The 26,785-nt window shown below is 41.8% G+C and overlaps 1 protein-coding gene across 1 annotated transcript in view; it reads left to right on the top strand.

The window, feature by feature from the left end:
- LOC128831797 (dynein axonemal heavy chain 5-like) overlaps positions 1-26,658 on the top strand; it is a 279,614-nt gene extending 252,956 nt beyond the window's left edge. The window contains exons 74-77 of the mRNA XM_054018564.1: positions 1,062-1,194; positions 10,830-11,038; positions 23,174-23,395; positions 25,156-26,658. Coding sequence (XP_053874539.1) covers positions 1,062-1,194; positions 10,830-11,038; positions 23,174-23,395; positions 25,156-25,374 — 783 coding nt within the window. The 3' untranslated portion in view covers positions 25,375-26,658. The remainder of the gene's footprint in view (positions 1-1,061; positions 1,195-10,829; positions 11,039-23,173; positions 23,396-25,155) is intronic.
- The last annotated feature ends 127 nt before the right edge of the window (positions 26,659-26,785 follow it).

The following is a 26,785-nucleotide window of genomic DNA, read 5'->3' as shown; positions in this document are numbered from 1 at the left end:
AAGTGTGCTCTTTAACGTCTTACCCTTTTCAGTGTACTAAGCTAAGCAGCCTGAGGGCATTTGAATGTCCACTTGTGGAGTTAGTCCTGGTCTACAGTAGGAAATTATGTTGATCTAACTATGTTGTTCAGGGTGTGAAAAATCCATACCCATGAATGACGCAGTTAAGCCAACCTAAGGCCCAGTGTAGACAGCGCTAGGTCGATGGGAGAATTTTTCCATAGACTAACTACCTCCTCTTGGGGGGTGGTGGTGGAGGATAGATTACCGACACCAACTGGAGAACCCTCCCATCAGCATAGGTAGTGTTTTCACTGAAGTACTACAGTGGCGCACCTGCAGCATTTTAAGTGTAGACAAGCCCTTAGTGTGGTAAAACTAGTGTGCTTTAAATTTACACCCTAGCTTACTCTGCATTAACTTCCCTGTGTATTTCAAGTAACCCTTCGACTTTTGGCCTTGGTAAAATAGCACCTGCTGTATTAGGCTGACGTTTGATTTTATTAGAATTCTAACTCTATCTTCTATTGGAAAGATGATGTCAAATCTTGTCAAATCTTTGTTTTTTAACTTTCCCTTTATATTTTTAGTAGTTTACATTTAACACAGTACTGTACTGTATTTACTTCTTTCTTTCTTTCTTTCTTTCTTTCTTTCTTTCTTTCTTTCTTTCTTTCTTTCTTTCTTTCTTTCTTTCTTTCTATGCTGCTTCCTGAATGCGTACTTTTGGTTCCAAATGGGGTGTGAGGTTGAACGGTCAGTTCGTAACTCTGGTGTTCGTAACTCTGAGGTTCTACTGTAGAAGTAAATGCCGTGTCCCTTCCAAAAGCTTACAATCTCCCCTCCATTGGGACAAAGCTCCTTTTTGCTAGGCCTTATGAGTCAGAACATACTAGATCATAAAGCTGGTGCAGGATGAGCATTGGCTATCCGTTACTGTGTAGTTTGTTTTTTAGGGTTTATGGGTAACATTTTAAAAAGTACCTTTGTGCTTTTGAAAGTGTTAGATTTGTATATATACATAATAATAGATATGTTTTTTTCCCCTAAACTCTGTTTAGGTGAAAGCCCAGCTTCAAAAGATGGGAGCAATTCAACCCTTAAATATATTTCTACGTCAGGAAATTGACCGTATGCAGCGTGTTATATCAAGAGTTCGAACTACACTGACTGATCTCAAACTGGCCATAGATGGCAAGTATCATATAGCATTAATTTCTAAGGATTATAACAGTATTGTGACACTAACAATGTTCCCACATCTTACCTTGATTTATGGTGCCTTGGTCTTGCAATTCACTGTGCCCTGCGGCACTGCTGTACCCACATGAACCCTATTGAAGCCAATCCGTCTTTGCAGAGCTGCACTGCTGCACCTGTGTGCTATGAATTGCAGGATTGGGACCATAAACTGTATGGCAAAATGATTCAGAGTCAAACGGAGACTTAATTGTATAGAACTAAGAAGCAGCATAGTTACAAAATTACATCCTAATTAGCAGGGGGGAAGTGGCATTCTGCACACGTTGGAGCTGAGAAAGTTTAGCTTAAGGTAAGAGATGAGCAGTAGTGGAGTGAAGATAATGGAATAGATGGCTTGTGTTGCTTTCTGTTTCCTCCTTCTCTCATCCCATTTTGCCCATCTGGTATCATTGAAATGGCTAGCTGGAAGGAGAATATAAAACCAGGCTCCCAAAAGAAAAGCCTAAAAGCTTGGTGTCATCTGCAGATTTTATAAGAATACTCTCCACTTCATTATCCGAGTCATTCATGAAAATATTGAGTAGTGCTGTACCCAGGATTGACCCCTGTGGGACCCCACTAGTTAAGTCCCCAGTTTGACAGTGAACCATTGATAACTACTCTGAGTAGGGTTTTTCAACCAGTTTTTTATCCAGATTATATTTTTGAGGTCAAATTATAATTGTTATAATTGTAGCCGCACTTTGTACTCACTATTAGGTTCCACCCGTTAGTGCTGTTTTAATTACTTATTGATTGCCCAGAGTTTATTTCACAGTTGGAATGATATAATACTCCACATAAATGAATGTTGTCCTCTCAAGTGACTTAAATAAGTGTGAGTTTGACACAGAGTGGTCATTTCAGAGGGGATCATGTTTTTGTGGCTGTATATCCTTTTCATTTTGGGAGTAACTAGAAATGGCCCTGAATCAAACCCCCAGATCCAAATGCCCCAAACTTTGGTGAATTTCCTGTCTGGATCTGGAAGCAAACTTTATAGATTGGTGTCAGTATCTAGGAGTTACTGTGTTCATGGCTAAATGGAAAGCAAGAGAAGGAGAATTAACATAAGCTTTGACTTCAGAAGTTACTGTCATGTTCATTCTGAAGAAACTCTACCGTTCTTAAAGGTCAAACAAGCCTTCCGTTATAACTAAAGTTATAACAACCCTAATTTTACAAAATTAATACCACTGCTCCTGGAATTTTTTCAGGCATAAATTTATGCCAGGGTATAAAGCTTGAGAAAATTTAGACAAAATTTCTGAGAGTTAGAGCTGAGGGAGTCCAAAAAATGACACATTCCTGACTTTTTCAGACCAATGTAACTCAGAAAAGGCTTGGTCTGGAAATCCCAAATATGAGATTAATATGTTGCCCTAGCTGAGTACTGGTGCCTTTCACTAGTCTTTATAGGTTTTGGTTGCAGATTTGATATGTTATTAAAAGCCTTTTCATCATATGTTTTGAGCTCTGCATTGATCTATGTAGTGCATGCTGGCTAGAATGCTAGCTTTAGGTGCTTCTTAAATACCACATCAGTGTCATACATGTTTCCTATGCTGGACAGCCACAATGCTGAAGTACTCATGACCCCTGTGGAAAAATAATATGAGTTTTATGTGGAGGATAATACCTTGCAGAGTTCCTAAGGTTTGTAGTTGTACAAGCTGACATTCATCTTATTTTTTGGAAAGATGAAGGATCATCATTTTTCAGTTAGTAGGTCTGGTAGCCAGGAGGAATGATAGTTGGAGGTGGAGGGAGACAGTTAGGACAGGAGGCTTTGAATTCTATTCAGATCTATGATTCCAGTGAGTCATAATGCTTTACACACATTATACATGGCACCGTATAAACATAGTTTAATTAGACCTCAAAAGACCCTGGTAAACTAGATGTATAATTTTACCTCCATTTTACAAAGGGAGAAGTTGAGGCTCAGTGAGTTGATCTTGCTGTGTTAGCAACCAGATTGAAAGGTCCCTCACCAAAGGCTCTTACGTAAATTAAGTTGTCAGGGGATAAAAGGGAAGGTCCCTTCATGGATTGAGAACTGGTTAAAAGACTGGGAACAAAGGGTAGGAATTAATGGTAAATTCTCAGAATGGAGAGAGGTAACTAGTGGTGTTCCCCAAGGGTCAGTGCTTGGACCAATCCTATTCAACTTATTTATAAATGATCTGGAGAAAGGGGTAAACAGTGAGGTGGCAAAGTTTGCAGATGATACTAAACTGCTCGAGATAGTTAAGACCAAAGCAGACTGTGATGAACTTCGAAAAGATCTCACAAAACTAAGTGATTGGGCAACAAAATGGCAAATGAAATTTAATGTGGATAAATGTAAAATAATGCACATTGGAAAAAATAACCCCAACTATACATACAATATGATGGGGGCTAATTTAGCTACAAGAAGTCAGGAAAAAGATCTTGGAGTCATCGTGGATAGTTCTCTGAAGATGTCCGCGCAGTGTGCAGAGGTGGTCAAAAAAGCAAACAGGATGTTAGGGATCATTAAAAAGGGGATAGAGAATAAGACTGAGAATATATTATTGCCCTTATATAAATCGATGGTACGCCCACATCTCGAATACTGCGTACAGATGTGGTCTCCTCATTTCAAAAAAGATATACTGGCACTAGAAAAGGTTCAGAAAAGGGCAACTAAAATGATTAAGGGTTTGGAACGGGTCCCATATGAGGAGAGATTAAAGAGGCTAGGACTCTTCAGTTTGGAAAAGAGGAGACTAAGGGGGGATATGATAGAGATATATAAAATCATGAGTGATGTGGAGAAAGTGGATAAGGAAAAGTTATTTACTTATTCCCATAATACAAGAACTAGGGGTCACCAAATGAAATTAATAGGCAGCAGGTTTAAAACAAATACAAGGAAGTTCTTCACACAGTGCACAGTCAACTTGTGGAACTCCTTACCTGAGGAGGTTGTGAAGGCTAGGACTATAACAGCATTTAAAAGAGAACTGGATACATTCATGGTGGTTAAGTCCATTAATGGCTATTAGCCAGGATGGGTAAGGAATGGTGTCCCTAGCCTCTGTGTGTCAGAGGATGGAGATGGATGGCAGGAGAGAGATCACTTGATCATTGCCTGTTGGTCCACTCCCTCTGGGGCACCTGGCATTGGCCACTGTCGATAGACAGGATACTGGCTAGATGGACCTTTGGTCTGAGCCAGTATGGCCGTTCTTATGTTCTAGTCCTGCGGGCTAGGATCCTATTGGCTTCTGATGGCTGCCTGCAAAGATGAAAAGAACTCTAGTGCTGCTAAAGATAATGACATTTTTGTTTAGCTCATATGATGGGGCTTGTGCATTTGGACTGAAGAGTCCTTTGTTCTCTCCCCATTGATTCCCACAATGGCTGTATGGGAGCCACATAAGGAGTCATCAGGGTATTCCTCTTCCAGAGGAGAATTTTATTTGGGGATGTTTGGGGACATTCAATAAAGCATTCATAAAATGTGGCAATCGGAAAATTCATGTTTTGAGATTTCTAGAAAAAAAGAGCTAATGTGTTTTGCCACCTCATAACTCAAAAACATTTTGGCCCAATAATTCCCAATTTCTATTATTTTTCTCACCCTGAGGAAGGCTGGTTCCTCTGATTATCTTTTTAAAAGATAAAAGATACTTTTGGACATATTACTAAATCTTATATACACACTTGGCTTGATGCTGAATATCTAAGAGTGTTCAGAAGCAAATTGTGTAGATTTAGGATAAACTACAGGAAACAGCGAAGACTTTAAAATATGCTGCAGAGCAGTTTTGTAATGTTCTACTGACCTGGTGTGGGACAAGGCTGTGTGTGTGTGTGTGTGCGCGCGCGCGCGTATGCATGTGCGCACAAATAAAATATTAATTTTATATCATCTAACATCATGATAATGTGTGGACATGTAGATTTGGTGCCTGTGCTGATAAATTTTCAAGACAAATTGCAAGGCTAAATCATGTGCGATTATTTTTAAAAAATGACAGCAGTCTTATTGAATATAGTAAATAGCTATTGTGGAGAATGAGGGAGTTAGGTCTGCTATTTTTTACAAATATATGCATCTCGGTTTACCTGGTTGGTGGTAGCCTGCCTGACTGCAAGGTCTTAATTCAAAGGAGGCTATCAGGGGGGAAACAAACAGGAAACAAAACAATGGCAAAGAAAAGGTACAGTCTGTGAGAATATCAACAGTCCTTGAGGGAACTAGGGGGAAGCTATGAACTGGGGAGTGCCCCTCCCTGGCTCCAACCTGTCTGGTAAGGTTTATTCTTCCCATGCGCAAGCTCAGGATCAAAGTGGGTCCTAAACCATTAAAGGACCTCAGGCCTAGAAAAGGAAGAGAGTTGGGTGTGTTGCCAGGAGCCACCCAGGGAGTGTGAGTGAACACTGACAGGGATGCAAAAAGACATGGAGAACATGCTACAGGAGGGAAGTCTGCTTCTTCCAGCCTAGAAATGGAGATAAGTGGGCTGAATAGAACTTACAAGCTTGCAAGGAAAGATTAAGAGTTAGGTAAAGGTAAATATGAGTATAGGCCTTTATTGTTTTTATTCTTTGCTCTGCATCCTATGTACCTTTGGGTGAATGAATAAATAAAGCTTTTTTTTGAAGCAGCTGTTTGTCAGTCCCTCTAACCAGCCACTGTCACAGGCTCCTGGAGCAAAGGTCTTACCGGAGTAGAACTCATTGGGGCCTGTTGGGTTAATATAGTGGTAAACAGAGGGGCTGCAGCTCAGAGACACAGTTGAAGGGCTAGTCTACACTACCCACCTGGATCGGCGGGTAGAAATTGATCTCTCGGGGATCGATTTATTGCATCTCATCTAGACGGATAAATCGATCCCCAAATCGACGCGCGTACTCCCATCTCGTGAGGAGGAGTAAGCGCCGTTGACGGGGGAGCCGCGGTGGTCGATTTGCCGCTGTCCTCACAGCGGGGTAAGTCGAATAGGACACGTTGAATTCAGCTACGCTATTCGCGTAGTTGAATTTGCGTATCTTAAATCGACCCCCCCCCCCCCCAGTGTAGACTAAGAATGGTAGGAATGTGTGGTTCCACCCAGATGGGGTGAAGGTAGCAAAATCTGCTGCTTGAGGGGTGCATGTCAGAGAGACTAAAGGGACTCTTAAAGCACAGCTTGCCCTGTAACCATGCCAACTATTTATGAGCAATATCAGAATATAGGAACTAGAAGCTTGATTCTCCTTTCATTCACATGGGTTTTATCCTTGTCTAACTCCCTTGTTTCAGTTGACTTATTCCTGATTTACACTTATGCACATGAAAAGAGAATCAGGCTCAGAAACTCAAGTTCTTGCTGAAACCAAAGCTTAAGAACCCAACTGCTAATTCAAGCTGCACATCTGGATCTTCACCTCTCTAGCGGGAGGCATATTCTTCCAAATGAAGAAGTTCAAAACTGTGGTTCAAATCCGAACCTTCCCATATTTCAGGATGTTCAGATCCAGCTCATTATAGAGATAGGTGTGAGCCCAAGTAGTAACAAGGGGCTACTGTATACACATAATTAGGCTTGGAAGGATAAATTTTTTATCTGTAAATGAACATCAATTTCACTGGACACACACAAACCAATTAAAAACTATTTCCATCTATAATAATCCAAATTTACAGCTAGGCAAAGCAAGAAAAATGCTTCTTAACTTATTAGAGTTTGATTTAAGGACATTTATTTTATAAATTTTGACATGATATTGAGAATTGGTATTTTAACAGTTATAAAGCTTTAACTTTCTGAATCTCATTGTCTACCATTGTTAAATAATTATTGGCTGACTGTCCCATCATTTCTCATAATTGTGAAAATTTAAATAGATTAAAAACTAAAGAAATGCTTAAATCCCATAATTTCATGCAACTGTAAAGATTTAAATTAATAAAATTAGGAAAAAATAAACATACATTATCCATCAAAATATGGGGAAAAAATTGAACTCTGCCAAGCCCTCAGATAATATAAACCGAACAAAGCTTTCATTCTGTTACATGGTGAGTCACTAAAAACAGAGCCACAGAATAGGATAAATGTGCTAGGATGTAGCTGTGCAGCCCCTTGACGTAATTACTTTAATTAGCCACAAAAACGGAAGTCTCGTTCCGTATTGAATTGAACACCTACAGGAGTTTTACTTTGCCTCTTTCTCTGTACAGTAGTTGGAAGAATTTGGCCAGGCCAAAAGAGGCTACATCTACACTATGAGCTAGGGGTGCTGTGTGTATATGTGCTTGGCATAGCTCAGCTATGCCTCTGCTGCTGTTGCTAGTGTGACCACAGCCACACAGCTATTTCTACTTGCCCTAGCTCGATAAGAGCTAGCACAAGTATGTATATGCCAGCAGGAAAATCACACCCCTACTTAATTGTGCAGGCATAGCCAGAGGCAGGGCAACTCAGGTAGAAACCTGTTTTAAAAGCTCTAATCTACGTGCAGTATGATTACAGTACAAATTATTTTAGAAATATCAAAAAAGACACTTCAGAGCCTTTAAATGATCTGACATTTAATCTGTCATCTTAAAATGGGCTTCATTGTACCCATGAAAGGGGACCCGACCACATAAAATCCAAAAATAACTGTTGTAAACAGCGGGCAAGTGAAGTTCATAGAACATTACAGCCAGTCATGTTAAGTTCATGAAATGTTCAGTCAGCCCCTTTACAGCGGGCTGCCTCCTGTTTTCCATTAGTGAAATAGTAGAAATGTATGGTGCTGCATTATTCACTCAACATACCCTGTGTCTGCTTTCCAGTCCTTGTTATTTGAGTGTTCCTGTTTTCTGGAATAGATGTATCTCTCTCTCTCTCTCAGTTGGTAATTAATCCAATTTCTCCCCACTATTTTATTTTTATCAAAGCATCTGAGCTGCAGGAATGCATAGCAACGCCCACAGATGGCATTCAGTCTGCCCTGGTGCTGCAACTCAAGCACCATATCCCTGCTGCCAAAGCTCACACCCACTCACTCAGCATAGTAATGCAGAGATGTAGCCAAGACCAGGGCACTGAGCACGTCTTCTCAGCCTCTACAGCTCTTTTGTTAAGTTTGCTTCAAGTTCGTAACAAAAATCAGGTTTATTATTTTCAGCAACAATCATGAGTCATCACAGAGGGAAATGTGGAACAGTGTTCCCAGTTGTAGTGGGAGACTCCCTGGTGTCTCTCAGATGGTGCACAGGGAGCAGAGTCCGGTTGTGTCCCCCTAATTATGAGGCTGCAGCATAGGGAAGTCCCTGATGGGTATAGAGATGGCATAGCTGGCTCCTATACTGCCCTCTGCTCCTGGAGGAATTCTGCGCCCTCGGGGGGTGCAGAAGTCGTACATTCCGCAGATTTCTTGGCTTCCTCGCAGAAAAATAGGGGAGCAAAAAATCTGTGGGGAACACACGCCCCTTCCACGGCAGTCTGGGCATGTCTGCTGGGAGCACCCAGCAGCAGAGAGCAGATCACTGCGGGGGCACGAGGGAGGGTGGGTGTGCATGCCTGCATCCGTGGAGGGACGTTAAGGGAGAGGGGCTGAGCTTGTGCCTGTGTGTGAACGAGGGAGAGAAACTCAGGGCTCATCTACACTGGCAATTTACAGCACTGCAACTTTCTCACTCAGGGGTGTGAAAAAACTCCCCCCTGAACGCAGCAAGTTTCAGTGCTGTAAAGCACCAGTGTAGACAGTGCCCCAGCTGATAGTTACGCCCCTTGTGGAGGTGACCACACAAGGCACATTAAAGCGCTGCCGCGGCAGCACTTTAGCATTGCCAGTGTAGACTAGCCCTAAGGTGCCACAAGGACTCCTTGTTGTTTTTGCTGTGTTTATGTTAGAGAAGGCCAAGTTGAAGAAATGCCCCTTGAATGTGGAGCAGAAGGTGGTGACGTTTATGATATTCTTGGGGTGGTTCCTGGAGGAGTTCGTTCTACAGTCTTGGACTTGCCTCTGTCTCCTGCACAGACAAGCTTTACTCTTAGCGTGACCTGTCTGTGACTTTTGCTGCTGCGGCTCCATGATTTCCCCCCACCATCGTGGTGGCTGGGATCTGTGGGGTTCCCCCTCTGCCCGTGGGAGCTGGAAGCTGCAGGGTGACCATATTTCCCAAAGAGAAAATGGGACACTCCCAGCCCCTTGCCCGAAGCATCCATCTCCCCCCGTGCAAGGCTGTCACCCATCACTGGAACCCTGAGGAGGGCCCCCTCAGGAGTCTGTCACCTGTCGCTGGAGCCCCTGTTGCTGCTGTCACTGGAACCCTGCCAGGGCCCCACTGGTTGCCAGCTCCAGAGTACTGCAACTCCTGGGGCTGAAGCAGAGAATGTCACAGAGGTCCCTGGAAGTCACAGATTCCATGACTTCCATGGCCTCCGTGACATAAACATAGCCTTACTCATGGATGCTGCTATGTGAGAGCTGTCAGCAAGGAATCAGGAGTCCACCTAAACTATGGACTGAAGTTTGGTTCCTTGACACATCACTCCTTTCTCTCACCCCAGGTTTGTCAAATTTTATCCCAGTGAACCAGAGAATAGTGTAGGAAAGAGGTGTCCATAGTGTGGACCTCACCAGAACACAGAGGTAGTCTGCTGGATCACCCACCCTCCCATTCATAGTCACACAGATCACCTCCCTTTCCCTCCCATGTACAATTCCATGAGCCACCTCATTCTATCTGCAATAACATTCAATCCCTGTGGCAACTACAGCAGTTGTTTATATCAAAATATAATTGTTACTTTTATTGCGGTAATACCTAGGGGTTCTAATCGGAACTGGGATACATTGGGCTTGTTGCTATATTTAATTTATTATAGGTATCTTTTAATACAATTTATGAGCTCAAAATATGGACTACAGCCAGCTCGCTGTAGACCAGCAGCAAGTGCTCCACAGACCAGAGGCCGAGAACCTCTGGTTTACAGAATACTGTGGATGTCACAGTGAGGCTAATTATTTTACAAGCAGTAAATGCCAACCTTTTTTAATGGAAACCACTGTACTATATGTAGCATATGTGTGTGGACCACCACTGCCAAAAAGAAAACATTTGACTGTATCTCTGTCATTACTTTACTATTTCACTATTGGGAGCTCTTAGTAATGAAAATGTATGGACTCATCATCTCTAACAAAATAATTGCAATGAATATATTCTCTATCAATACATGATTAGAATATAGATGGCATATACAGTATACATCTCTCTCTGATAGTGTGAAGGGAGACCATTAAAATATTCTTATATTGAAACAATTCATCACATTTACAAGCACTGTGTCAATACAATAAATATAAATTGGAAAAAAAAGTTGTTTGAAAAAAATCTCTTTATTTCTCCACATAATATGATAAGAAATGTCCTTTATTCATTATTAGCCATGGACTGAGACTTATACGTTTGTTGCAATTAATTGCAAACTGATAAGACTTCGTTTGAACAGTTGTATAATTAAGGCTGAACAAGAGAGATCCTTTTGCATTTAGAATATTGTGTAGAAGTTTTAATTGCCTTTGGAAGCTGGGGAGAAGTTCATTCTGTACATGTTTTACTTATAATTCAGGAACCATTATTATGTCGGAAGACTTGCGAGATGCTTTGGATAACATGTATGATGCTAGAATTCCAAAGCTTTGGTTCAAGATTTCCTGGGAATCTGCTACTTTAGGGTTTTGGTTTACTGAGCTGCTTGAAAGAAACCAACAATTTAGCAGCTGGCTGCTGGATGGCCGACCAAATCAATTCTGGATGACAGGATTCTTTAATCCGCAGGTAAGGTTACCAAGTTAGCCTAAATGTGGTATTTTAAATCCTATGCTATAATAACTAAATGATAACTTGAGGAAACTTCCAGCTAACTCAGTCATAATTGTGTCCTGAGTTAAATAAGCTCCAAACCTTAAGGATGAGATGTTTATTAGACCAAAATATTGTTACTGAAATAACAGGAAGCAGCACCATCGAGTTATTATAATAATAATAGAATGTATATAAATAGGCTCAATGAGTTTCTGCACATTTCAATTCCTTACTCCCTTTTTCTTTTTTTCTTCCCTTCCCTTGCCCTGTAATAAGAGTCATTTGTTTGTCATTCATTTATTTAAAGCTCCCTAGAGTATGAAATAATTACATTTAAAAAAGAAAGTTTGAAAAAATGCCATTTATGGGTAAAATGGGACTTGCCTCTGAGCCCTTGTGGGCCAGTTCTATAATGTGGAGTTATTCTGTATACAGCACCTAAAATTGTGCTAGGCAATTTGCAGAGAGATACAGAACACAGTCCCCACACTGCATAGTCTAAAATAGGTCAGGCATAACAAAAAGAAAGGCAACCAAGAGAAGGGCTGATGGTGGAAGAAAGGAATGAAGACTTCACAGCTTCATCATGTGGCTGCTTTGTATGGCTGTGCACACAGATGAAAGTTTCATGATGCAGCAGATATTTCTGGGAACTGTTGACATCTGGAAATGATGGATTCTGAGATGTCTCAGGTGAGTGCATGGCCAATTTTGTGGAACCGAGAGTTATTTTAAAGATGTATTTTTATTAATTCCAATGGATGTTAGCAATGTAAATGTTAGCTGATGAAGTTGCCCAGAGAGAAAAATTATTGATGGAGATGGGTGTGGCAAATATTCTCCTGGGCTGAGGGTGGAGGATATTCAGGTGCCTATCTGGACTGGCTATTTTGGAGAGTAAATAGTCCACCTTCACAATTTTATAGCTCCAGTGTCCTGTCCTACAGACATCAGAATCCAAGGATATAGGAGACCCATGGTAAACTATGACAGCATCTGTTGGATTCAAAGAAGCTATTATAGTTTAACATTTGATTTTGTCCACAAGACTCAGACTCCATTACAGGCACTTTAAAATATCCCTGAATTGCTATTATGCTGTCAGATCAGTTGCTGTCTTACCTGCCTCACCAGGGGTGCTGTGAGGATCAGTAAGTTAGTGTTGATACACTATTTTAGTAATGTGAAGTGCTGTGTAAGGGCTAGTACTTATCTGGAGTATGGTTAGACATCTCAATATTCATACTGTTTCCTGACATTTTCTTCACTTAGTGCTGCTAGATTTTGCACTTAAGATACCCCAGAACAGACATAGTTTTTACTCTGGCCATGTTAGTTGGCTTTGTTCATGCCTTGGCCTAGTGACAGGTTTGCAATTCTGCCAGGCTAAAATGGGCATCCTACTTGTTGGCTCTGGACATCTGGACACCTCAAAAAGAAGCCAAGTAATCAGAATAAAATGTCTCCAAACAACCTGAGGCTTAATAGACCACAACAACTCAGGAAGAGCTGACAGAAATGTGCAAATTTAACACTACATAACACACATTTGTAAAACTCTCTAAACCTGTAAAGTGTACAGAAGAATCCCTGAATATTGTATGTTTACATGACTTTAATGTTCATTTGTGTTAGCAGTTACGAACGTAAGAGTCAGAATGTTATTTTTGTATTGCCCAGACTGCGGTTGAGTTCCCATTTGGTGAGATATTGTGTTATATTTTATTTAAAATGATTATAATTGATAATATAGTTATGATTTTTTTAAAATCACTATTACATGGATCAGAGATTTAGAAAATGAATTCCCATGTACAAAAATGGGCTCAGAGGGATAAAGAATTAATTTTACTTGCAAAACTGACTTATTAATACTAACTTATAAATAGTCAAGAACGCCTCTCACTTGTATATCTCAGAAGTCTGTCTTATCCCCCTCTGTATAGATTGCTGTCTTCTCTTTGCATCAGTCTATTGATGATGGTAATGGTTAACACAAGAAAAGAAGATAAATCTGCTCTTGCATTAAAAATAGAGAGCCCGATTCTGTTCTGACTTACGCTGATTCTAAACTAGGGCAACTTCAGTAACTTCATGGGAAATTCTCCTGATTTATACTGGTGTGAGAGGAGGAACAGGCCCATATGTGAAAGAAACCCTGTTCCTTTCATGTCTGTCTATACTTGGCCAAGCAAACCAGTTTGAGTAAAATGAGACCTGACCTGGACTATCACCCACCCCAAGAATTAATCTAGCACTAAATCTTTTTTAGAAGTGAGACAAAATGTGATTAATATGTGGTTTAAAAAATGTTAGCATCTTTCATGCATCTTTGCACCTCCAGGCTACAGCCAGCAAATGATACCCTTGCTCTACTGCACTTTCACTACAAGCTAGTATGGTGGCTTCATTTTTGTTTTTGTTTCAAAAAAGAAGTTTTAATGTGAGTGATAAAAAAAAAAAAAATCCAAACCGCAAGCACTGCTTTCTGCTGCAGCAGGGGTGTAGTGTTCCAGGCAAGGTAGGAAAGGGTTCTTCTGTAAGGCACAGTGCCCCATTCTCCAATGCACACTTATTTCCACTGTAACACAATTATGGGTCTGTTTTGCAAGCATAGCTGAGAAATATGAAATAAACCATAAAGGGAGGCCTCCAACATTAGCTGGGTGAGGTGAAGAGGAAAACATGTTTATTTTAACAATAAGCATAATTGACTTCAGTCTACCACAGCACATCACCCAGTTGTCTTGGTCCTCCACATCCAAAGAGTCAAAGTTAGATTGTATTAGTTCTTCGAAGGGAAAGAAAATAAAGCTCCTGTTCATGTCAGTAGCCTCTAGTGAATATGCTGAAGGGCATGCTGGTGAGTGGGATTAAATATCTTGCCCTACTTCAAAATCTGAATGAAAATGGCATAGACCATTAGAAACTGAAACAAAACACCACGCGATAGTCAGTTGTCACAAGGGAGAGAGAAATGGTAGGAGAACTGAACCCATACTCCTATTACACTGATTTACGTCCTGTTCATTCTTGATTCACCCTCAGTAATGGTAGAATCGTTGGGCAGCCAGCCCTTTCAGTATCAGCCCATCTCTTGCATTGACTAGGATTCTTTCCAGTGTGCTGATGAGTGTTATGAATCCCACTATACACAATGAATGGGTCCTGCCATCTTTGTGATAATAGCTGATCTCTGCCTTCTGTCTCAGGCTTGCTCCTAATGGACAGCTATCCTTCCCTTCTTATCATAGAATCATAGATTATCAGGGTTGGAAGGGACATCAGGAGGTCATCTAGTCCAACCCCCTGCTCAAAGCAGGACCAACCCCCAACTAAATCATCCCAGCCAGGGCTTTGTCAAACCTGACCTTACAAATCTCTAAGGAAGGAGATTCCACCACCTCCCTAGGTAACCCATTCCAGTGCTTCACCACCCTCCTAATGAAAAAGTTTTTCCTAATATCCAACCTAAACCTCCCCCACTGCAACTTGAGACCATTGCTCCTTGTTCTGTCATCTGCTACCACTGAGAACAGTCTAGATCCATCCTCTTTAGAACCCCCTTTCAGGTAGTTGAAAGCAGCTATCAAATCCCTCCTCATTCTTCTCTTCTGCTCATAAATCATGTGTTCCAGCCCCCTAATCATTTTTGTTGCTCTCCGCTGGACTCTTTCCAATTTTTCCACATCCTTCTTGTAGTGTGAGGTCCAAAACTGGACACACTACTCCAGATGAGGCCTCACCAATGTCAAATAGAGGGGAATGATCACATCCCTCGATCTGCTGGCAATGACCCAACTTATACAGCCCAAAATGCTGTTAGCCTTCTTGGCAACAAGGGCACACTGTCGATTCATATCCAGCTTCTTGTCCACTGTATCCCCTAGGTCCTTTTCTGCAGAACTGCTGCTTAGCCATTCAGTCCCTAATCTGTAGCAGTGCATGGGATTTTTCCGTCCTAAGTGCAGGACTCTGCACTTGTCCTTGTTCAACCTCATCAGGTTTCTTTTGGCCCAATCCTCCAATTTGTCTAGGTCCCTCTGTATCCTATCCCTACCCTCCAGCATATCTACCACTACTCCCAGTTTAGTGTCATCTGCAAAGTTGCTGAGAGTGCAGTCCATGCCATCCTCCAGATCATTAATGAAGATATTGAACAAAACCGGCCCCAGGACTGACCCTTGGGGCACTCTGCTTGATACCGGTTGCCAACTAGACATGGAGCCATTGATCACTACCCATTGAGCCCGACGATCTAGCCAGCTTTCTATCCACCTTATAGTCCATTCATCCAGACCATACTTTTTTAACTTGCTGGCAAGAATACTGTGGGAGACTGTATCAAAAGCTTTGCTAAAGTCAAGGAATAACGCATCCACTGCTTTCCCCTCATCCACAGAGCCAGTTATCTCCTCATAAAAGGCAATTAAGTTAGTCAGGCATGACTTGCCCTTGGTGAATCCATGCTGACTGTTCCTGATCACTTTCCTCTCCTGTAAGTGCTTCAGAATTGATTCCTTGAGGACTTGCTCCATGATTTTTCCAGGGACTTAGGTGAGGCTGACTGGTCTGTAGTTCCCCAGATCTTCCTCCTTCCCTTTTTTAACGATGGGCACTACAATTAGCCTTTTTCCAGTCATCCGGGATCTCCCCCGATCGCCATGAGTTTTCAAAGATAATGGCTAATGGCTCTGCAATCACATCCGCCAACTCCTTGAGTACCCTTAGATGCAGCACATCCGGCCCCATGGATTTGTGCTCATCCAGCTTTTCTAAATAGTCCCGAACCACTTCTTTCTCCACAGAGGTCTGGTCACCTCCTCCCCATGCTGTTGTTATTAGTAGTGTTTTATTTATTATTATCACTATTTCCTTGTTTGGCCAAGCATTTGAACCACTTTCCTCACCCTGCCCTCTGTACTTTAAACTCTTCTCTGTGCTTTCTTTTCTTAGTTTATCTGGGATCTGGTACCTCTCTTCAGCCTTCCGAATAAGGATACTTGGCTTTTAGTTTTACATGTTTCTACTTTGAAATATTGGTACTGATATCATTTCTACAGACTGAGAGGGAAAACAGATTCTCGTCACATAGGTTCTGCTTTGAGCTAATGGGCGTATCTGATGACACAATTTGGCCATTACTCACTAACTCCCTTAGCTATATAATAGGGATCCCAACTACTTCAAACTCAATTTTAATGATATTTGTTAATACAAAACCTCTTTAAAATGCTCCTGTGCTGGGCTTTCTAGAATGATAGTAGGAAGGTAGCAATGTAGATAACTGAGACAGTGTGTTTGCATTATTTTATGTATCTAAGCTCTCTTAACTTGAGGTGTAATACGCACTTACGAAACGCACCAGCAGCAGATTCATATGGCTATGATGTGGTCATGGTAGCATGTAAGATGGACTTCCACCTTGACTAGTTCCTTGCAAGTCTTCTTCCTTCAGCAAGAGTCTGTATGGGAGGATTTAGATTTCTTGAATCCCTCAAAATTGTATCTTCCAACCTTGTTCATGTCCAGCCTTGTGTTCTACTTCCTTTGATCTCAGTTCTATAAACCTTCGATAAAAGCATAACTTCTTGTGCACTGCAGACATAAACCCACCATTGCAGTCATCTTGTTCTCCACTAATGCACGATTGTGACTTGCCAGGCTCATCTAAGTATCTCCTTGTTGTGACAATATCAAACCAATGAATATTAAGAATACACCATAACTATTGACACTGAAAACTGTTTAGCTTCCTCTCCTCAGCTGTTTTTAATGGCCATGTTTCTGCTCCATATAACAGAGTTGTCATGACTACCATGTCAAACACTTGTATCTTAGTTGTCACACAGCCAGAGGCCTTTGATGATGCTGAAATGCCATGATGGAAGACTGATCCAATGTGTGTGACTTCTCTGGATATAGTTCCTCCTGTGGTCAAACAGCTACCCAGGCAGAGAAACTATTCACCCAGTCAGTGTCACTGCCATCAACATGCAGTGTTAGCAGATCGTTTTTTTGTTTGTTTATAAGAGGTGTGCATTTGGTTTTATCGCCATTGATCTTAAATCCTATAGATTCTACAGTTTTTTGCAGCTCTTCTAGCATTAGCTATGGTTGGTCAGTAGTCTCTTCAGGTAAAGCAATATTAGCCACATATTTGAGATCTTCTAAAGATGAATCTTTAAATTTCACACCTCCTACTTTGGCCTCAGTCAGTTTTGTCATCAGATAGTCTATTAGAACATTAAATAACCTACATGAGAGAACGCAATTCTACATATTCCTGATTCTACCGAAAACCAGTCTGTAATGCAACCTTGACCCTCCCACAGCTAAATGTACCCAGATACAGTTCCTGCACTAGCACACTAAATCCTCAGGCATCCCATACTGGTGTAGCAGTATCTGCAGTACTTATTGATGCACTGAGTACAAAGGAGCTGCAAAGTCTATAAATGTGATGTTAGCTTCCTTTCGTTGTTTTTCAATAATTTTCAAAAGAGCATATCTACCATGGATTGCCGATCAATGGAGTGGAAACCACACTGGTTTTGTCTCATTTTTGGGTTGAGACAGTATTTCAGTTGGTTCAGTAATATGATCGTCAACACCTTCCTGACTGGCAGGAGCAATATTCCCCTATAATTTGAGCAAGCTGATTACTCTTCTTTGTTTGAAAAAAGGGATGATGCAATCCTTTTCCCAATCTTATGGAATATGACTCATTTCTTAAACTTTTAAGACAACTTTGTGAAGCCAGTGAACAAAATCCAGGCCTCCACTCTTTAGCAGTTATGGTAAAATATTGTCAAGACCAGATGCTTTATCATGTCATAACCGTTTAACCACAAGTATCACTTCCTCTAATGTCACCAATCTGTTTTCTGCTGGATTCATTTTTGGATTAAGCTGTAGTTTACAGCTTGGTGAGGATCTGTTCATTAATTCACAAAAATGATCATGCGAGTGCTTAAGTTGTGCATCAACATCCTGGCAGTAGTCTCCATTTTTTTCCTTAACTATCAGAAGCCACAAGAATGGCCTTCCATTTAGGACAAATACACATTTCTGGTCATGTCTTTCAGAGGCTTCCTCAATGTACTGTGCCATATTATTTCATCATTGATTATGATCATTCCAGAAGGCCCTCTTGATTGCTCATTCAAGACATTTCTTTTCCTCTATTATCCATTTCCTCATCTCTTCGCTGAATCACCTCTGACTTGCTAGTGCATCCCTTTTGCATCACACCTCTTTTTCTCTCCCATAATTTGATATAGTCATCCTTAATCCAACATTGCTTGTTCATTCTCCTTAGTCCCAGTTGTTTTCCTGTGATAGAATCCCAAAATAAAGTCCATTCTTTCTCTGTGGAAGACAATTGATCATCTAATATAGAATATTTGTTGGAAATCACTACTGGGTAACTATTAGTGATCATTTCTTCGTGAAGCTTATGAACATTGAAGTATTTCCATGCCATAGATGTTATCTCAAGAACTTTTTTAAACGGAACTATTAGGAGTCGATGCTCAGATTCCGGAGCAAGATCAGCAATCCTAAATACACATAGATCCACAGATGATTTTAGTCAAGGATTTCAAACTGTGATTCAAAGTTGCATTGTTGCCTGATGGATATCAAAATGTGTAGTTATGGCACTTGTTTTGCTGAAACCAGGTAGCCATTAAAAATAGTCTGTGTGTGGAAGCACATTCTTATAGATGCACATCATTATCTGATCTCCCTTCTGGTAAGATGTGTGGTCCCAGTACCTGTTCAAATCCAGTTCGGTCATGGCCAGTTCTCATGTTCATATCTCTCAAGGTGACAGTATGAAGTCAGGGTGATGTACCGGATTCAATGTCGTCTAACATGGTTAAAAAAAAAAGGCATATTTTTCAGTATTATGTGGAGCATATGCAGTAATAACTACCACACATCCTACCTTCAAACTGAAAATGGTGGCTATCAGGCATGGAGATGAAGTGTGCCAAGTCCATATTGCCAGTTGCACCCTCAGGCACAAAGCCAGAGCAACACCAGCATGCTCATCATGCATGTAACAATTAAAAGGTCTGAACTCTGAGTCACAGTTGTGCTCTTGGTGCTCAAATCCCACCATGACTCCTGCACACTGCATATATCAACAGTCAGCCTTTCCAGTTCTTCAGTCAGGAGAGTCGTTTTTCCAACAGCTCTTAATGACCATTTATTCCATAATCCCATCCTCAGGCACTGACATTGCTGCAGAAGTGGATATACATTTTTTATTATCAGGCTCTTCCACCCCATGTTTGGTTCACTGAAGGACCATCATCATTCGGTCTGACTCCTCTGCACATAGTTGATTTAGATGAATCCTGAAGCTTGGTTCTGTTATGAGTAGCAGATGGAACTGCCAAAGCTGGTGAAGTAGCCAAAGTTTTATGTCCATTTCTTCCACATGCTGAAGCTAGAGATGTTTTATGGGGATGGCTTGTCAGGCCATCACCCAACCTTCCCACTTTATTGGGACTTGGGACTGGCACTAGGAACAAGGAATCCAGTCGTGTGACAAACAACACCGGCAGCCATATCCTGTGTGCTCTAATCCCACCAGTTCTCACAAAAGTAGCAGAGCTGGGTGGGCTCTGTACCTGTTTAAACCAAGATGCTGATGACTCAGCAGGTGCCTTTTTTTCCTTGGAAGCAGTTCTGAACCAAGGGCTCAACATGGTCTACTGCAATACAAATCTAAATAGTAAGATTTCGGGATTGTCACTCTGTGTGTCATTCTGAAGCTTAAAATATTGGTGAGTCAGTGTGAAGTGATGGAAGCACTACAAGTGTGCTTGAGAGCTCTTTTTGTTCAGAATATCACCAGGTTCAATCATCACTGGGTTTTGCAGTCTAGATCTGTCCAGTTTTTAAGTTCTCAGCTATTCTGACTTTACAAATTACATGTGTGTAGTGTACAGCTACATTTAGGCATGTATCTATGCCCTGCTAAGAATCCTAGATCACTGTGATATCAGCAGTAACTCAACCAATCACCCGCTTAACTCTCCAGCTAATTTGCATGCAGTAGTTTCATTGGTTGTGTGAGGGAGACTGCACAGATGATGGATTACTTGTCCCAAGAACTGCCCCCCCCCATATGCCCAAGAGCCACCCGCACAAAACAACACAAATCTCACAGCACAACACCTATAGACACAAATCACCACAATCACCCACACACCAGCACAACCAGCATACACAATTACTCAAACACACATAGCCCCTCACAGCAGCACATACCCTTCATTCACCACACATACAATTCACTACAATTCTCACAGTACAACATAACCCACACACACAATAACCCCAAACACACATAGCACCTTACCACAGCACACACACCTAATTCACCACCCACACAAATCAACACAAATCTCCCAGTATAACAGTCCCTAACCACAAATCAACACAACCATGCACACAACACAGCCAGCACACACAATAACCCCCAACACGCGTAGCCCATCACCGCAACACGCACCCCCATTTACCACTTGCACAAATCCACAGAACTCTCCTAGCACAACATACCTCCCACACAACACAGCCAGTATACACAATTGCCCCAAACATCACTCTGAAGCCTAAAGTGTCTGTTGAGTGAGTGTGAAGTGATAGATAATGTGACAGTGTATCCCATAAGGCTTTATGGGGGGGGTGCTTATAAATGTATGTATGATATAACTGGAATAGGGTTTTGCTACATATGCCATGTAATATATCTATGTAAAAGTTATGATCTACTGGTTATGTTCATCCTAGTTGTATGCAGGCACCATTTGTGTGTTCAAAGTTATGTTTGCTTGCTTGATTTCTAAGTAAGCTTTGTGAGGCATTTGGTCAGCTTCTTTAGGAAGGAATTCATAAGATTAAGTACTCGATCAGGAAGCATTTGGGGAACAATGCATCTTGGAATGCTCCAATCCACATAAAAGTCTTCCTGGAGACATACATGATACCATGTGGACAATGGCTTCTGCCTGTAAAGACTATGAGTCGTGCATGGACATGTGACTTGCCCAGGTGACTCCAGAACTCCATCTTGGAGCTGGACTTTGCATAGGAGTGGGGGGGGGTCCCTACTCACAAAAAAAAGTCTATTTAAACCCATGGGAGACCCCTCCATTTGGTCTTCAGCTGGCTAAAGAGAGAGCCTCTCCACCCCCCCAGGATACTTGGAAGAAACTGGAACAAAGGCGTGTGAGTGATTGCTGGACCCAGGCTAAAAGGAGATTAGTCTGTAAAGGGGAGCATTCTGGAACTGGTGAGGATCTTGTCTGTATTCAGTGTTCGATTAGACATAGATTTGCGCATTTTATTTTATTTTGCTTGGTGACTTACTTTGTTCTGTCTGTTACTACTTGGAACCACTTAAATCCTACTTTCTGTTTTTAATAAAATCACTTTTTACTTATTAATTAACTCAGAGTATGTGTTAATACCTGGGGGAGCAAACAGTTGTGCATATCTCTCTATCTGTGTTATAGAGGGTGAACAATTTATGAGTTTACCCTGCATAAGCTGTATACAGGGTAAAATGGATTTATTTGGGTTTAGACCCCATTGGGAGTTGGGCATCTGAGTGCTAAAGACAAGCACCCTTCTGTGAGCTGTTTTCAGGTAAACCTGCAGCTTTGGGGCAAGTAATTCAGACCCTGGGTCTGTGTTGGAGCAGACGGGAGTGTCTGGCTCAGCAAGACAGGGTGCTGGAGTCCTGAGCTGGCAAGGAAAACAGGGATAGAAGTAGTCTTGGCACATCAGGTGGCAGCTCCCGAGGGGGTTTCTGTGATCCAACCTGTCACAGATACAGCTCCAAGCATGGTGGAGGATTCTTTTTATTTTTTCAGACTAGCACCAAGTTCAGTCATCACCGGGATTTGCAATCTATTACAATCCAGGTTTTAGCTTCTCAGCCATTTTTGGCTTTTTTGTGCACACAACTTTACAAATTACACCTGTGCAACAGCCTGGGCTTACTGCTACTAGTAGTGAATAATAGTAATGGGCCTGTTCACACAGCAGTCTCCAGTACTCAGAGTGAAGGTCTTTCATTGCTTCCAATTCCATGATGGTCTCATTTCCTTCTCCCTGACTGACACCACCAGCCCTCTAACCTTACTGCCCCCTTTGCATTCCTCACCCTTTGTTTCATACTTATAACTCACCGCCCCGCATGTCTCCCACATCTGTCCACCAAACCCTCACTCTCTCTATTCCTTGAAATCTGTCCTTAAAACCTACTTCTTCCCGGGCTCCATCTCTCACTTCCCTGAACCTTTGTTTTAGTCTTCTTGTCTGTCTTAGATTGTAGCTCTTTGGGGCAGAAATGGATCTCATAGTGTTTCTAAATGCTGTGCCGTTTACTGTGCTGTATAAATGAGCATCAAATGAATAAAATATAATAAAATAATTGAGTATAGCTTTGCAACGAGCCATTAAGCAGTGACTGCATTTCACCCCAGTGATGGCTGCATTTCAGTGGGAGATGATTTGATTCCTGTGCATACTTCCTTTGTACTTCAATTTAAGTTTGTAAACTGCTTTGGCATCCATGTGGGATGAGAAGTACTTTTGCAGTGTAAATGACTAATGATATTATTCTTGGAAAAGCAGAGCTGTAGAGCATATAGTGAAATACTAAAATTATTTGTGGCCAAGCAATTGCCTGTGTTCAGGAATGACACAAACCACATTAAATTAATCTGGCATATTTTTCAGATCTCTCTCCATCTGTCCAAAGTATCTGTAGCTGTAAAGTATGTCTGCTAAGTGGGCTCCTTTATGCATGTAACGTTTGATATGTTAAATTAAGTCTAACTGCTGGAGGCTTTTTGGCACCCACGCCCAAAAAGCAAATACATAATGGGGCATATCGCAGTGATTATATATGAAAGCATTTGGTTTTCACTATTGCACTTGATTTGATAAGCAGATGACATTATGTAGTGTAGCACTTTATGCTTTTAAGTCACTGTTATAACCAAGTAAGGAATAGTAGTGGGACATGGCTAAACCTCAGACTTTTCTTTTCTCTCTCTGCTTAACATTGTTTTACTACAGGGATTCCTAACTGCCATGCGGCAGGAAACGACACGCATGAATTTAGCAAAAGGCTGGGCGCTCGACAGTGTTATTTTACACAATGATGTAACCAGGATGATGAAAGAAGATATTAGCAGCCCTCCTCCTGCTGACATTGGTGGGGTTTACATATATGGCCTTTTCCTGGACGGAGCAGGTTGGGACCGTAGGAACACCAAGCTAACGGAGTCTGCACCAAAGGTTAGTGTCAGGTTGTCAGCAAAGAGAGTGTGTCACAGTTACAGCATATTAAATAAAGCCTGGTCGGTAGGGTGCTTTAAGGAAACATTCAGTGTGACTAGGACAGTAATTGCACAATATATTGTAGTTGGGATAAAATACTACCTGGGGGACATGAATAGATTGATAGCAGCTCTGTGCCCTGGAATGTGGAAAAGCCGGGCTTCCAGGCAGCCCCAGAGCTTTTTGCTCCCCAGAATGTTAACACTCAGACACATAACACAAAGACAAAGGTGATCACACAAGTACCTCTCATCTGCACATCCAGAAGAGTTGTTTTGGCATGTGTATGGCTGGCCACCCTCTTAGCCAGGGGGTGAAAGCTGTGTCCAAGGCTGTCTAAGGAGGAAAGGATAAATATGGGGGGTGGGTTAGAACAATGAAGCTCCATTGTGAAGAGGAATGTTAGGATCTCATCTGGGATGGGTTTAACTGTAGCAGGTCAAAGTCATACTCTTCTGCTTCAGGGAGCCACAGGTACATAGCTACGTAATAGTAATGCCCACATCCATATCACTTTAAGCTGTGCTCCCATCAAAACTTGTAAGCAAAGTAGGATAGGGTATGATAGAAGCCACTGAAGACCAGACCAGTGGGATCACTGAAATCCTTGGCATTTTTTTACACAAATAGATGTGTTAACTCTGAGGTCTTACTTAAACTTCAGTTTGGTTAAGTTTATCTAAAAACAATTCCTTCTGTGATGTCAGCTGACATTCCCACTCCAGACTGTTCTGTAGGGTTCCTGTATTCTGGAAAACGTTGACAGGCTTTGCCCCAGAGATAACTACATTGCAGTTGTGAGTCAGGGAATTCCTGTCTGTGGTTGGTAAAACACTTACGCCTCTCACTGGATGAGAACTGTGTCTTTGAGATCTTTACCATTGTGACAGCCAACTGTAACACTGTGTTGGTGCTAAGATGTTTCCCACACATGTGCCTTTCCTGACTGACTGAAGCAAATATTTATAAACTTCTTGTAATCAAGCAATGCATAATATACAGTTTCTAGGCAGCAAATCCTATGTATAACTGTGATTAAGCTGACTCTTGGTGTCACATATTTAGCTGCACACAAGCGTAATGTGTAGTGATGGGTAAATCTCAGATAGTTAGATTTGGCTTGGATAAACACCCAATGGGCACCTGTCTGTTCTTTGAAGCACCACTGCTAGCAAAACAGCTCAGGCAAGTGGGACTGCTAGTAGCAACTTCTCCTTTGAAGCTCCACTACTCCCAATTAGCAAAGAGGAAGAGGCTGGGGAAAGAATGAGGAAAGCTAATGAAGAGATAGGGAAAGAGAAGGAAGATGGCTCCCCCCACCACTCTCCCCTAGTCTCCCCACTCTCCTCTACTCCTTGGTTCTTTTACGGTCCCCCTGCCCACTGCCTTTACCTTCCAGGTCCCCCCAACCCAAGTCACCCTGGGGCTTTCACTGGCTTGACGATATTTTTGCGATAGTGCAGGGCTAAGCGGCAGCTTGGGGCTTCCACTCTCTGCTGCATCTGCTAAGAGCCAGGCAGAGCAGCTTCCCAGCAGCACGGCTGTAAGCAAAGAAGCCGCAGAAAAAGTCGGGGGGTGGCCCACGCCCCTTGATGTCCCCTGAAGTGCTGTGCCACTTGTGCTACCTAGTGTGCTTTTGTCTGGTAAGTCACTAGTGGGATTCAGTGTCCCTGGAATGGCTCTCTGAGTGGTTTGTTTTTTGTTAATGTTCCCCTTAGGTGCTGTTCACAAGTCTTCCTGTAGTCCATGTGTACGCTATCAGCACCACAGCACCACCAGATCCAAAGAAACAGCCTGGGAGCTTGTACTCCTGTCCTGTGTACAAAAAACCTCGACGAACGGATCTGACCTATATTTTCTCTTTATATTTGAAAACTGTGCAAAATCCTGACCACTGGACTCTAAGGGGTGTTGCGTTACTCTGTGATTCCAAATAGCACTATGGTAATAAGATCCAGTTGGAATACTGGGCAAAGGGCATTCAGGCTTTAGTTTTATTACAAAGCAGTGGTATATTTCTATTCATAGATATATGGGCATTAGCAAATCATATCTGTAGAGACAGCTGTATCTGCATGGTGATTTGTATGATCTTTTCACAGCAGGAATCATTAAACATGTTTAACTTGGGAACTTCAACCAGGGAACATTCAAATCTGTGACATGGAAAACAATTATAGGTATAAAGTCTAGTTGCACTGAATCTATCCCCATTTGCTGCATAAATTAGCTCATTCTACTAAATACTCTATTCCACATTCAAAATATATCCCCATTAAAAATGCCTCTTGCTTGAAACTACTGTTCTAACTAGATTTTACAGTGATTCTTTATTGATCTTATCTCCTCTTTATAATACTGTTATGCTGATAGGTATTGGTAATTGCAAAGAACACAAGCCTCTGGAATTGGGTACAAATACATCCTTCAATTAACGTAAGTGTCAGGACAAGTTAATCACAAGCCCCCCTCCCCACCTAAGACAAAAGGGGATGTGAAGCCGCCCAGGAGTTAAAGACCATGTGGGCAAAGGGATTTTCAGTGTGTGTGCACGCAGAACAAGCAAGCCTCAGAGGTCGGAAGAAAGCCAAGCAGTTGCTTGTAAGCACAGAGTGAGCCGGGAGAAACCTAGAGGAAGATTCTGGGTTTGGTGCTGGCTAAAGAGGCTGTAATCAAAGACATGATCCTGTTTTTTTTTAATTCCTCCTGCATGCCTTGTAAATAAACAAGCCTGCATCAAAGAAAATATCAGCTCCCTCATTAATTTCTGCGCCCAAGTAGAACAGCCCCAGGGGCCTGAACTTTGACTGGCCTCTGGAGCCAAAAAGGAGCAAGGGTACAGATTTGTAATTATGCAGCCATGTTTCAGTTCCAAGTACATCAGCTGCAGCATTACTGAAGAAAGATGGTGCTATATCCAAATGGTTCTCTGGCTATAAGCACTGCTTTAAATGACTCAGATTGCTTAGACGGAAGTGTAGACTGCCTCCAGGGATAGACACTTGGCTAAGTTGGCAGCTAATGTTTTGGAGGAATGTGAAAAGATTTGGTGTAACTTTTAGAAACCTTTGATTAATTCTTAGTGACTGGAAACTGAGGTGCAAGGTGTCACTCTCCTTTCCCTTCTCTGCCCCACCCACTTCCTTTCTTTTTCTTTGTGGTTTTTTTACTGTTCTCCCCTTATTTTTATAATACTAAAATAAAAGAAAAAGTTGATGATGTACCACAAGTTTAAATGTCTGCACACAAAAAGGCCTGTCTAATTGGCATGCTGTTACTTTTGATTTCATTTGTAAAGTGGGTAATTGTGCCTGACAGTTATCCCCTTTGTGCATGCAGGCATAGCGC

The sequence above is a fragment of the Malaclemys terrapin genome, chromosome 2, assembly GCF_027887155.1.
Source record: "Malaclemys terrapin pileata isolate rMalTer1 chromosome 2, rMalTer1.hap1, whole genome shotgun sequence".
Classification (NCBI taxonomy): domain Eukaryota; kingdom Metazoa; phylum Chordata; order Testudines; family Emydidae; genus Malaclemys; species Malaclemys terrapin.
Note: the sequence above shows the minus strand (reverse complement) of the source record. Positions and strands in the feature narration are given on the sequence as shown.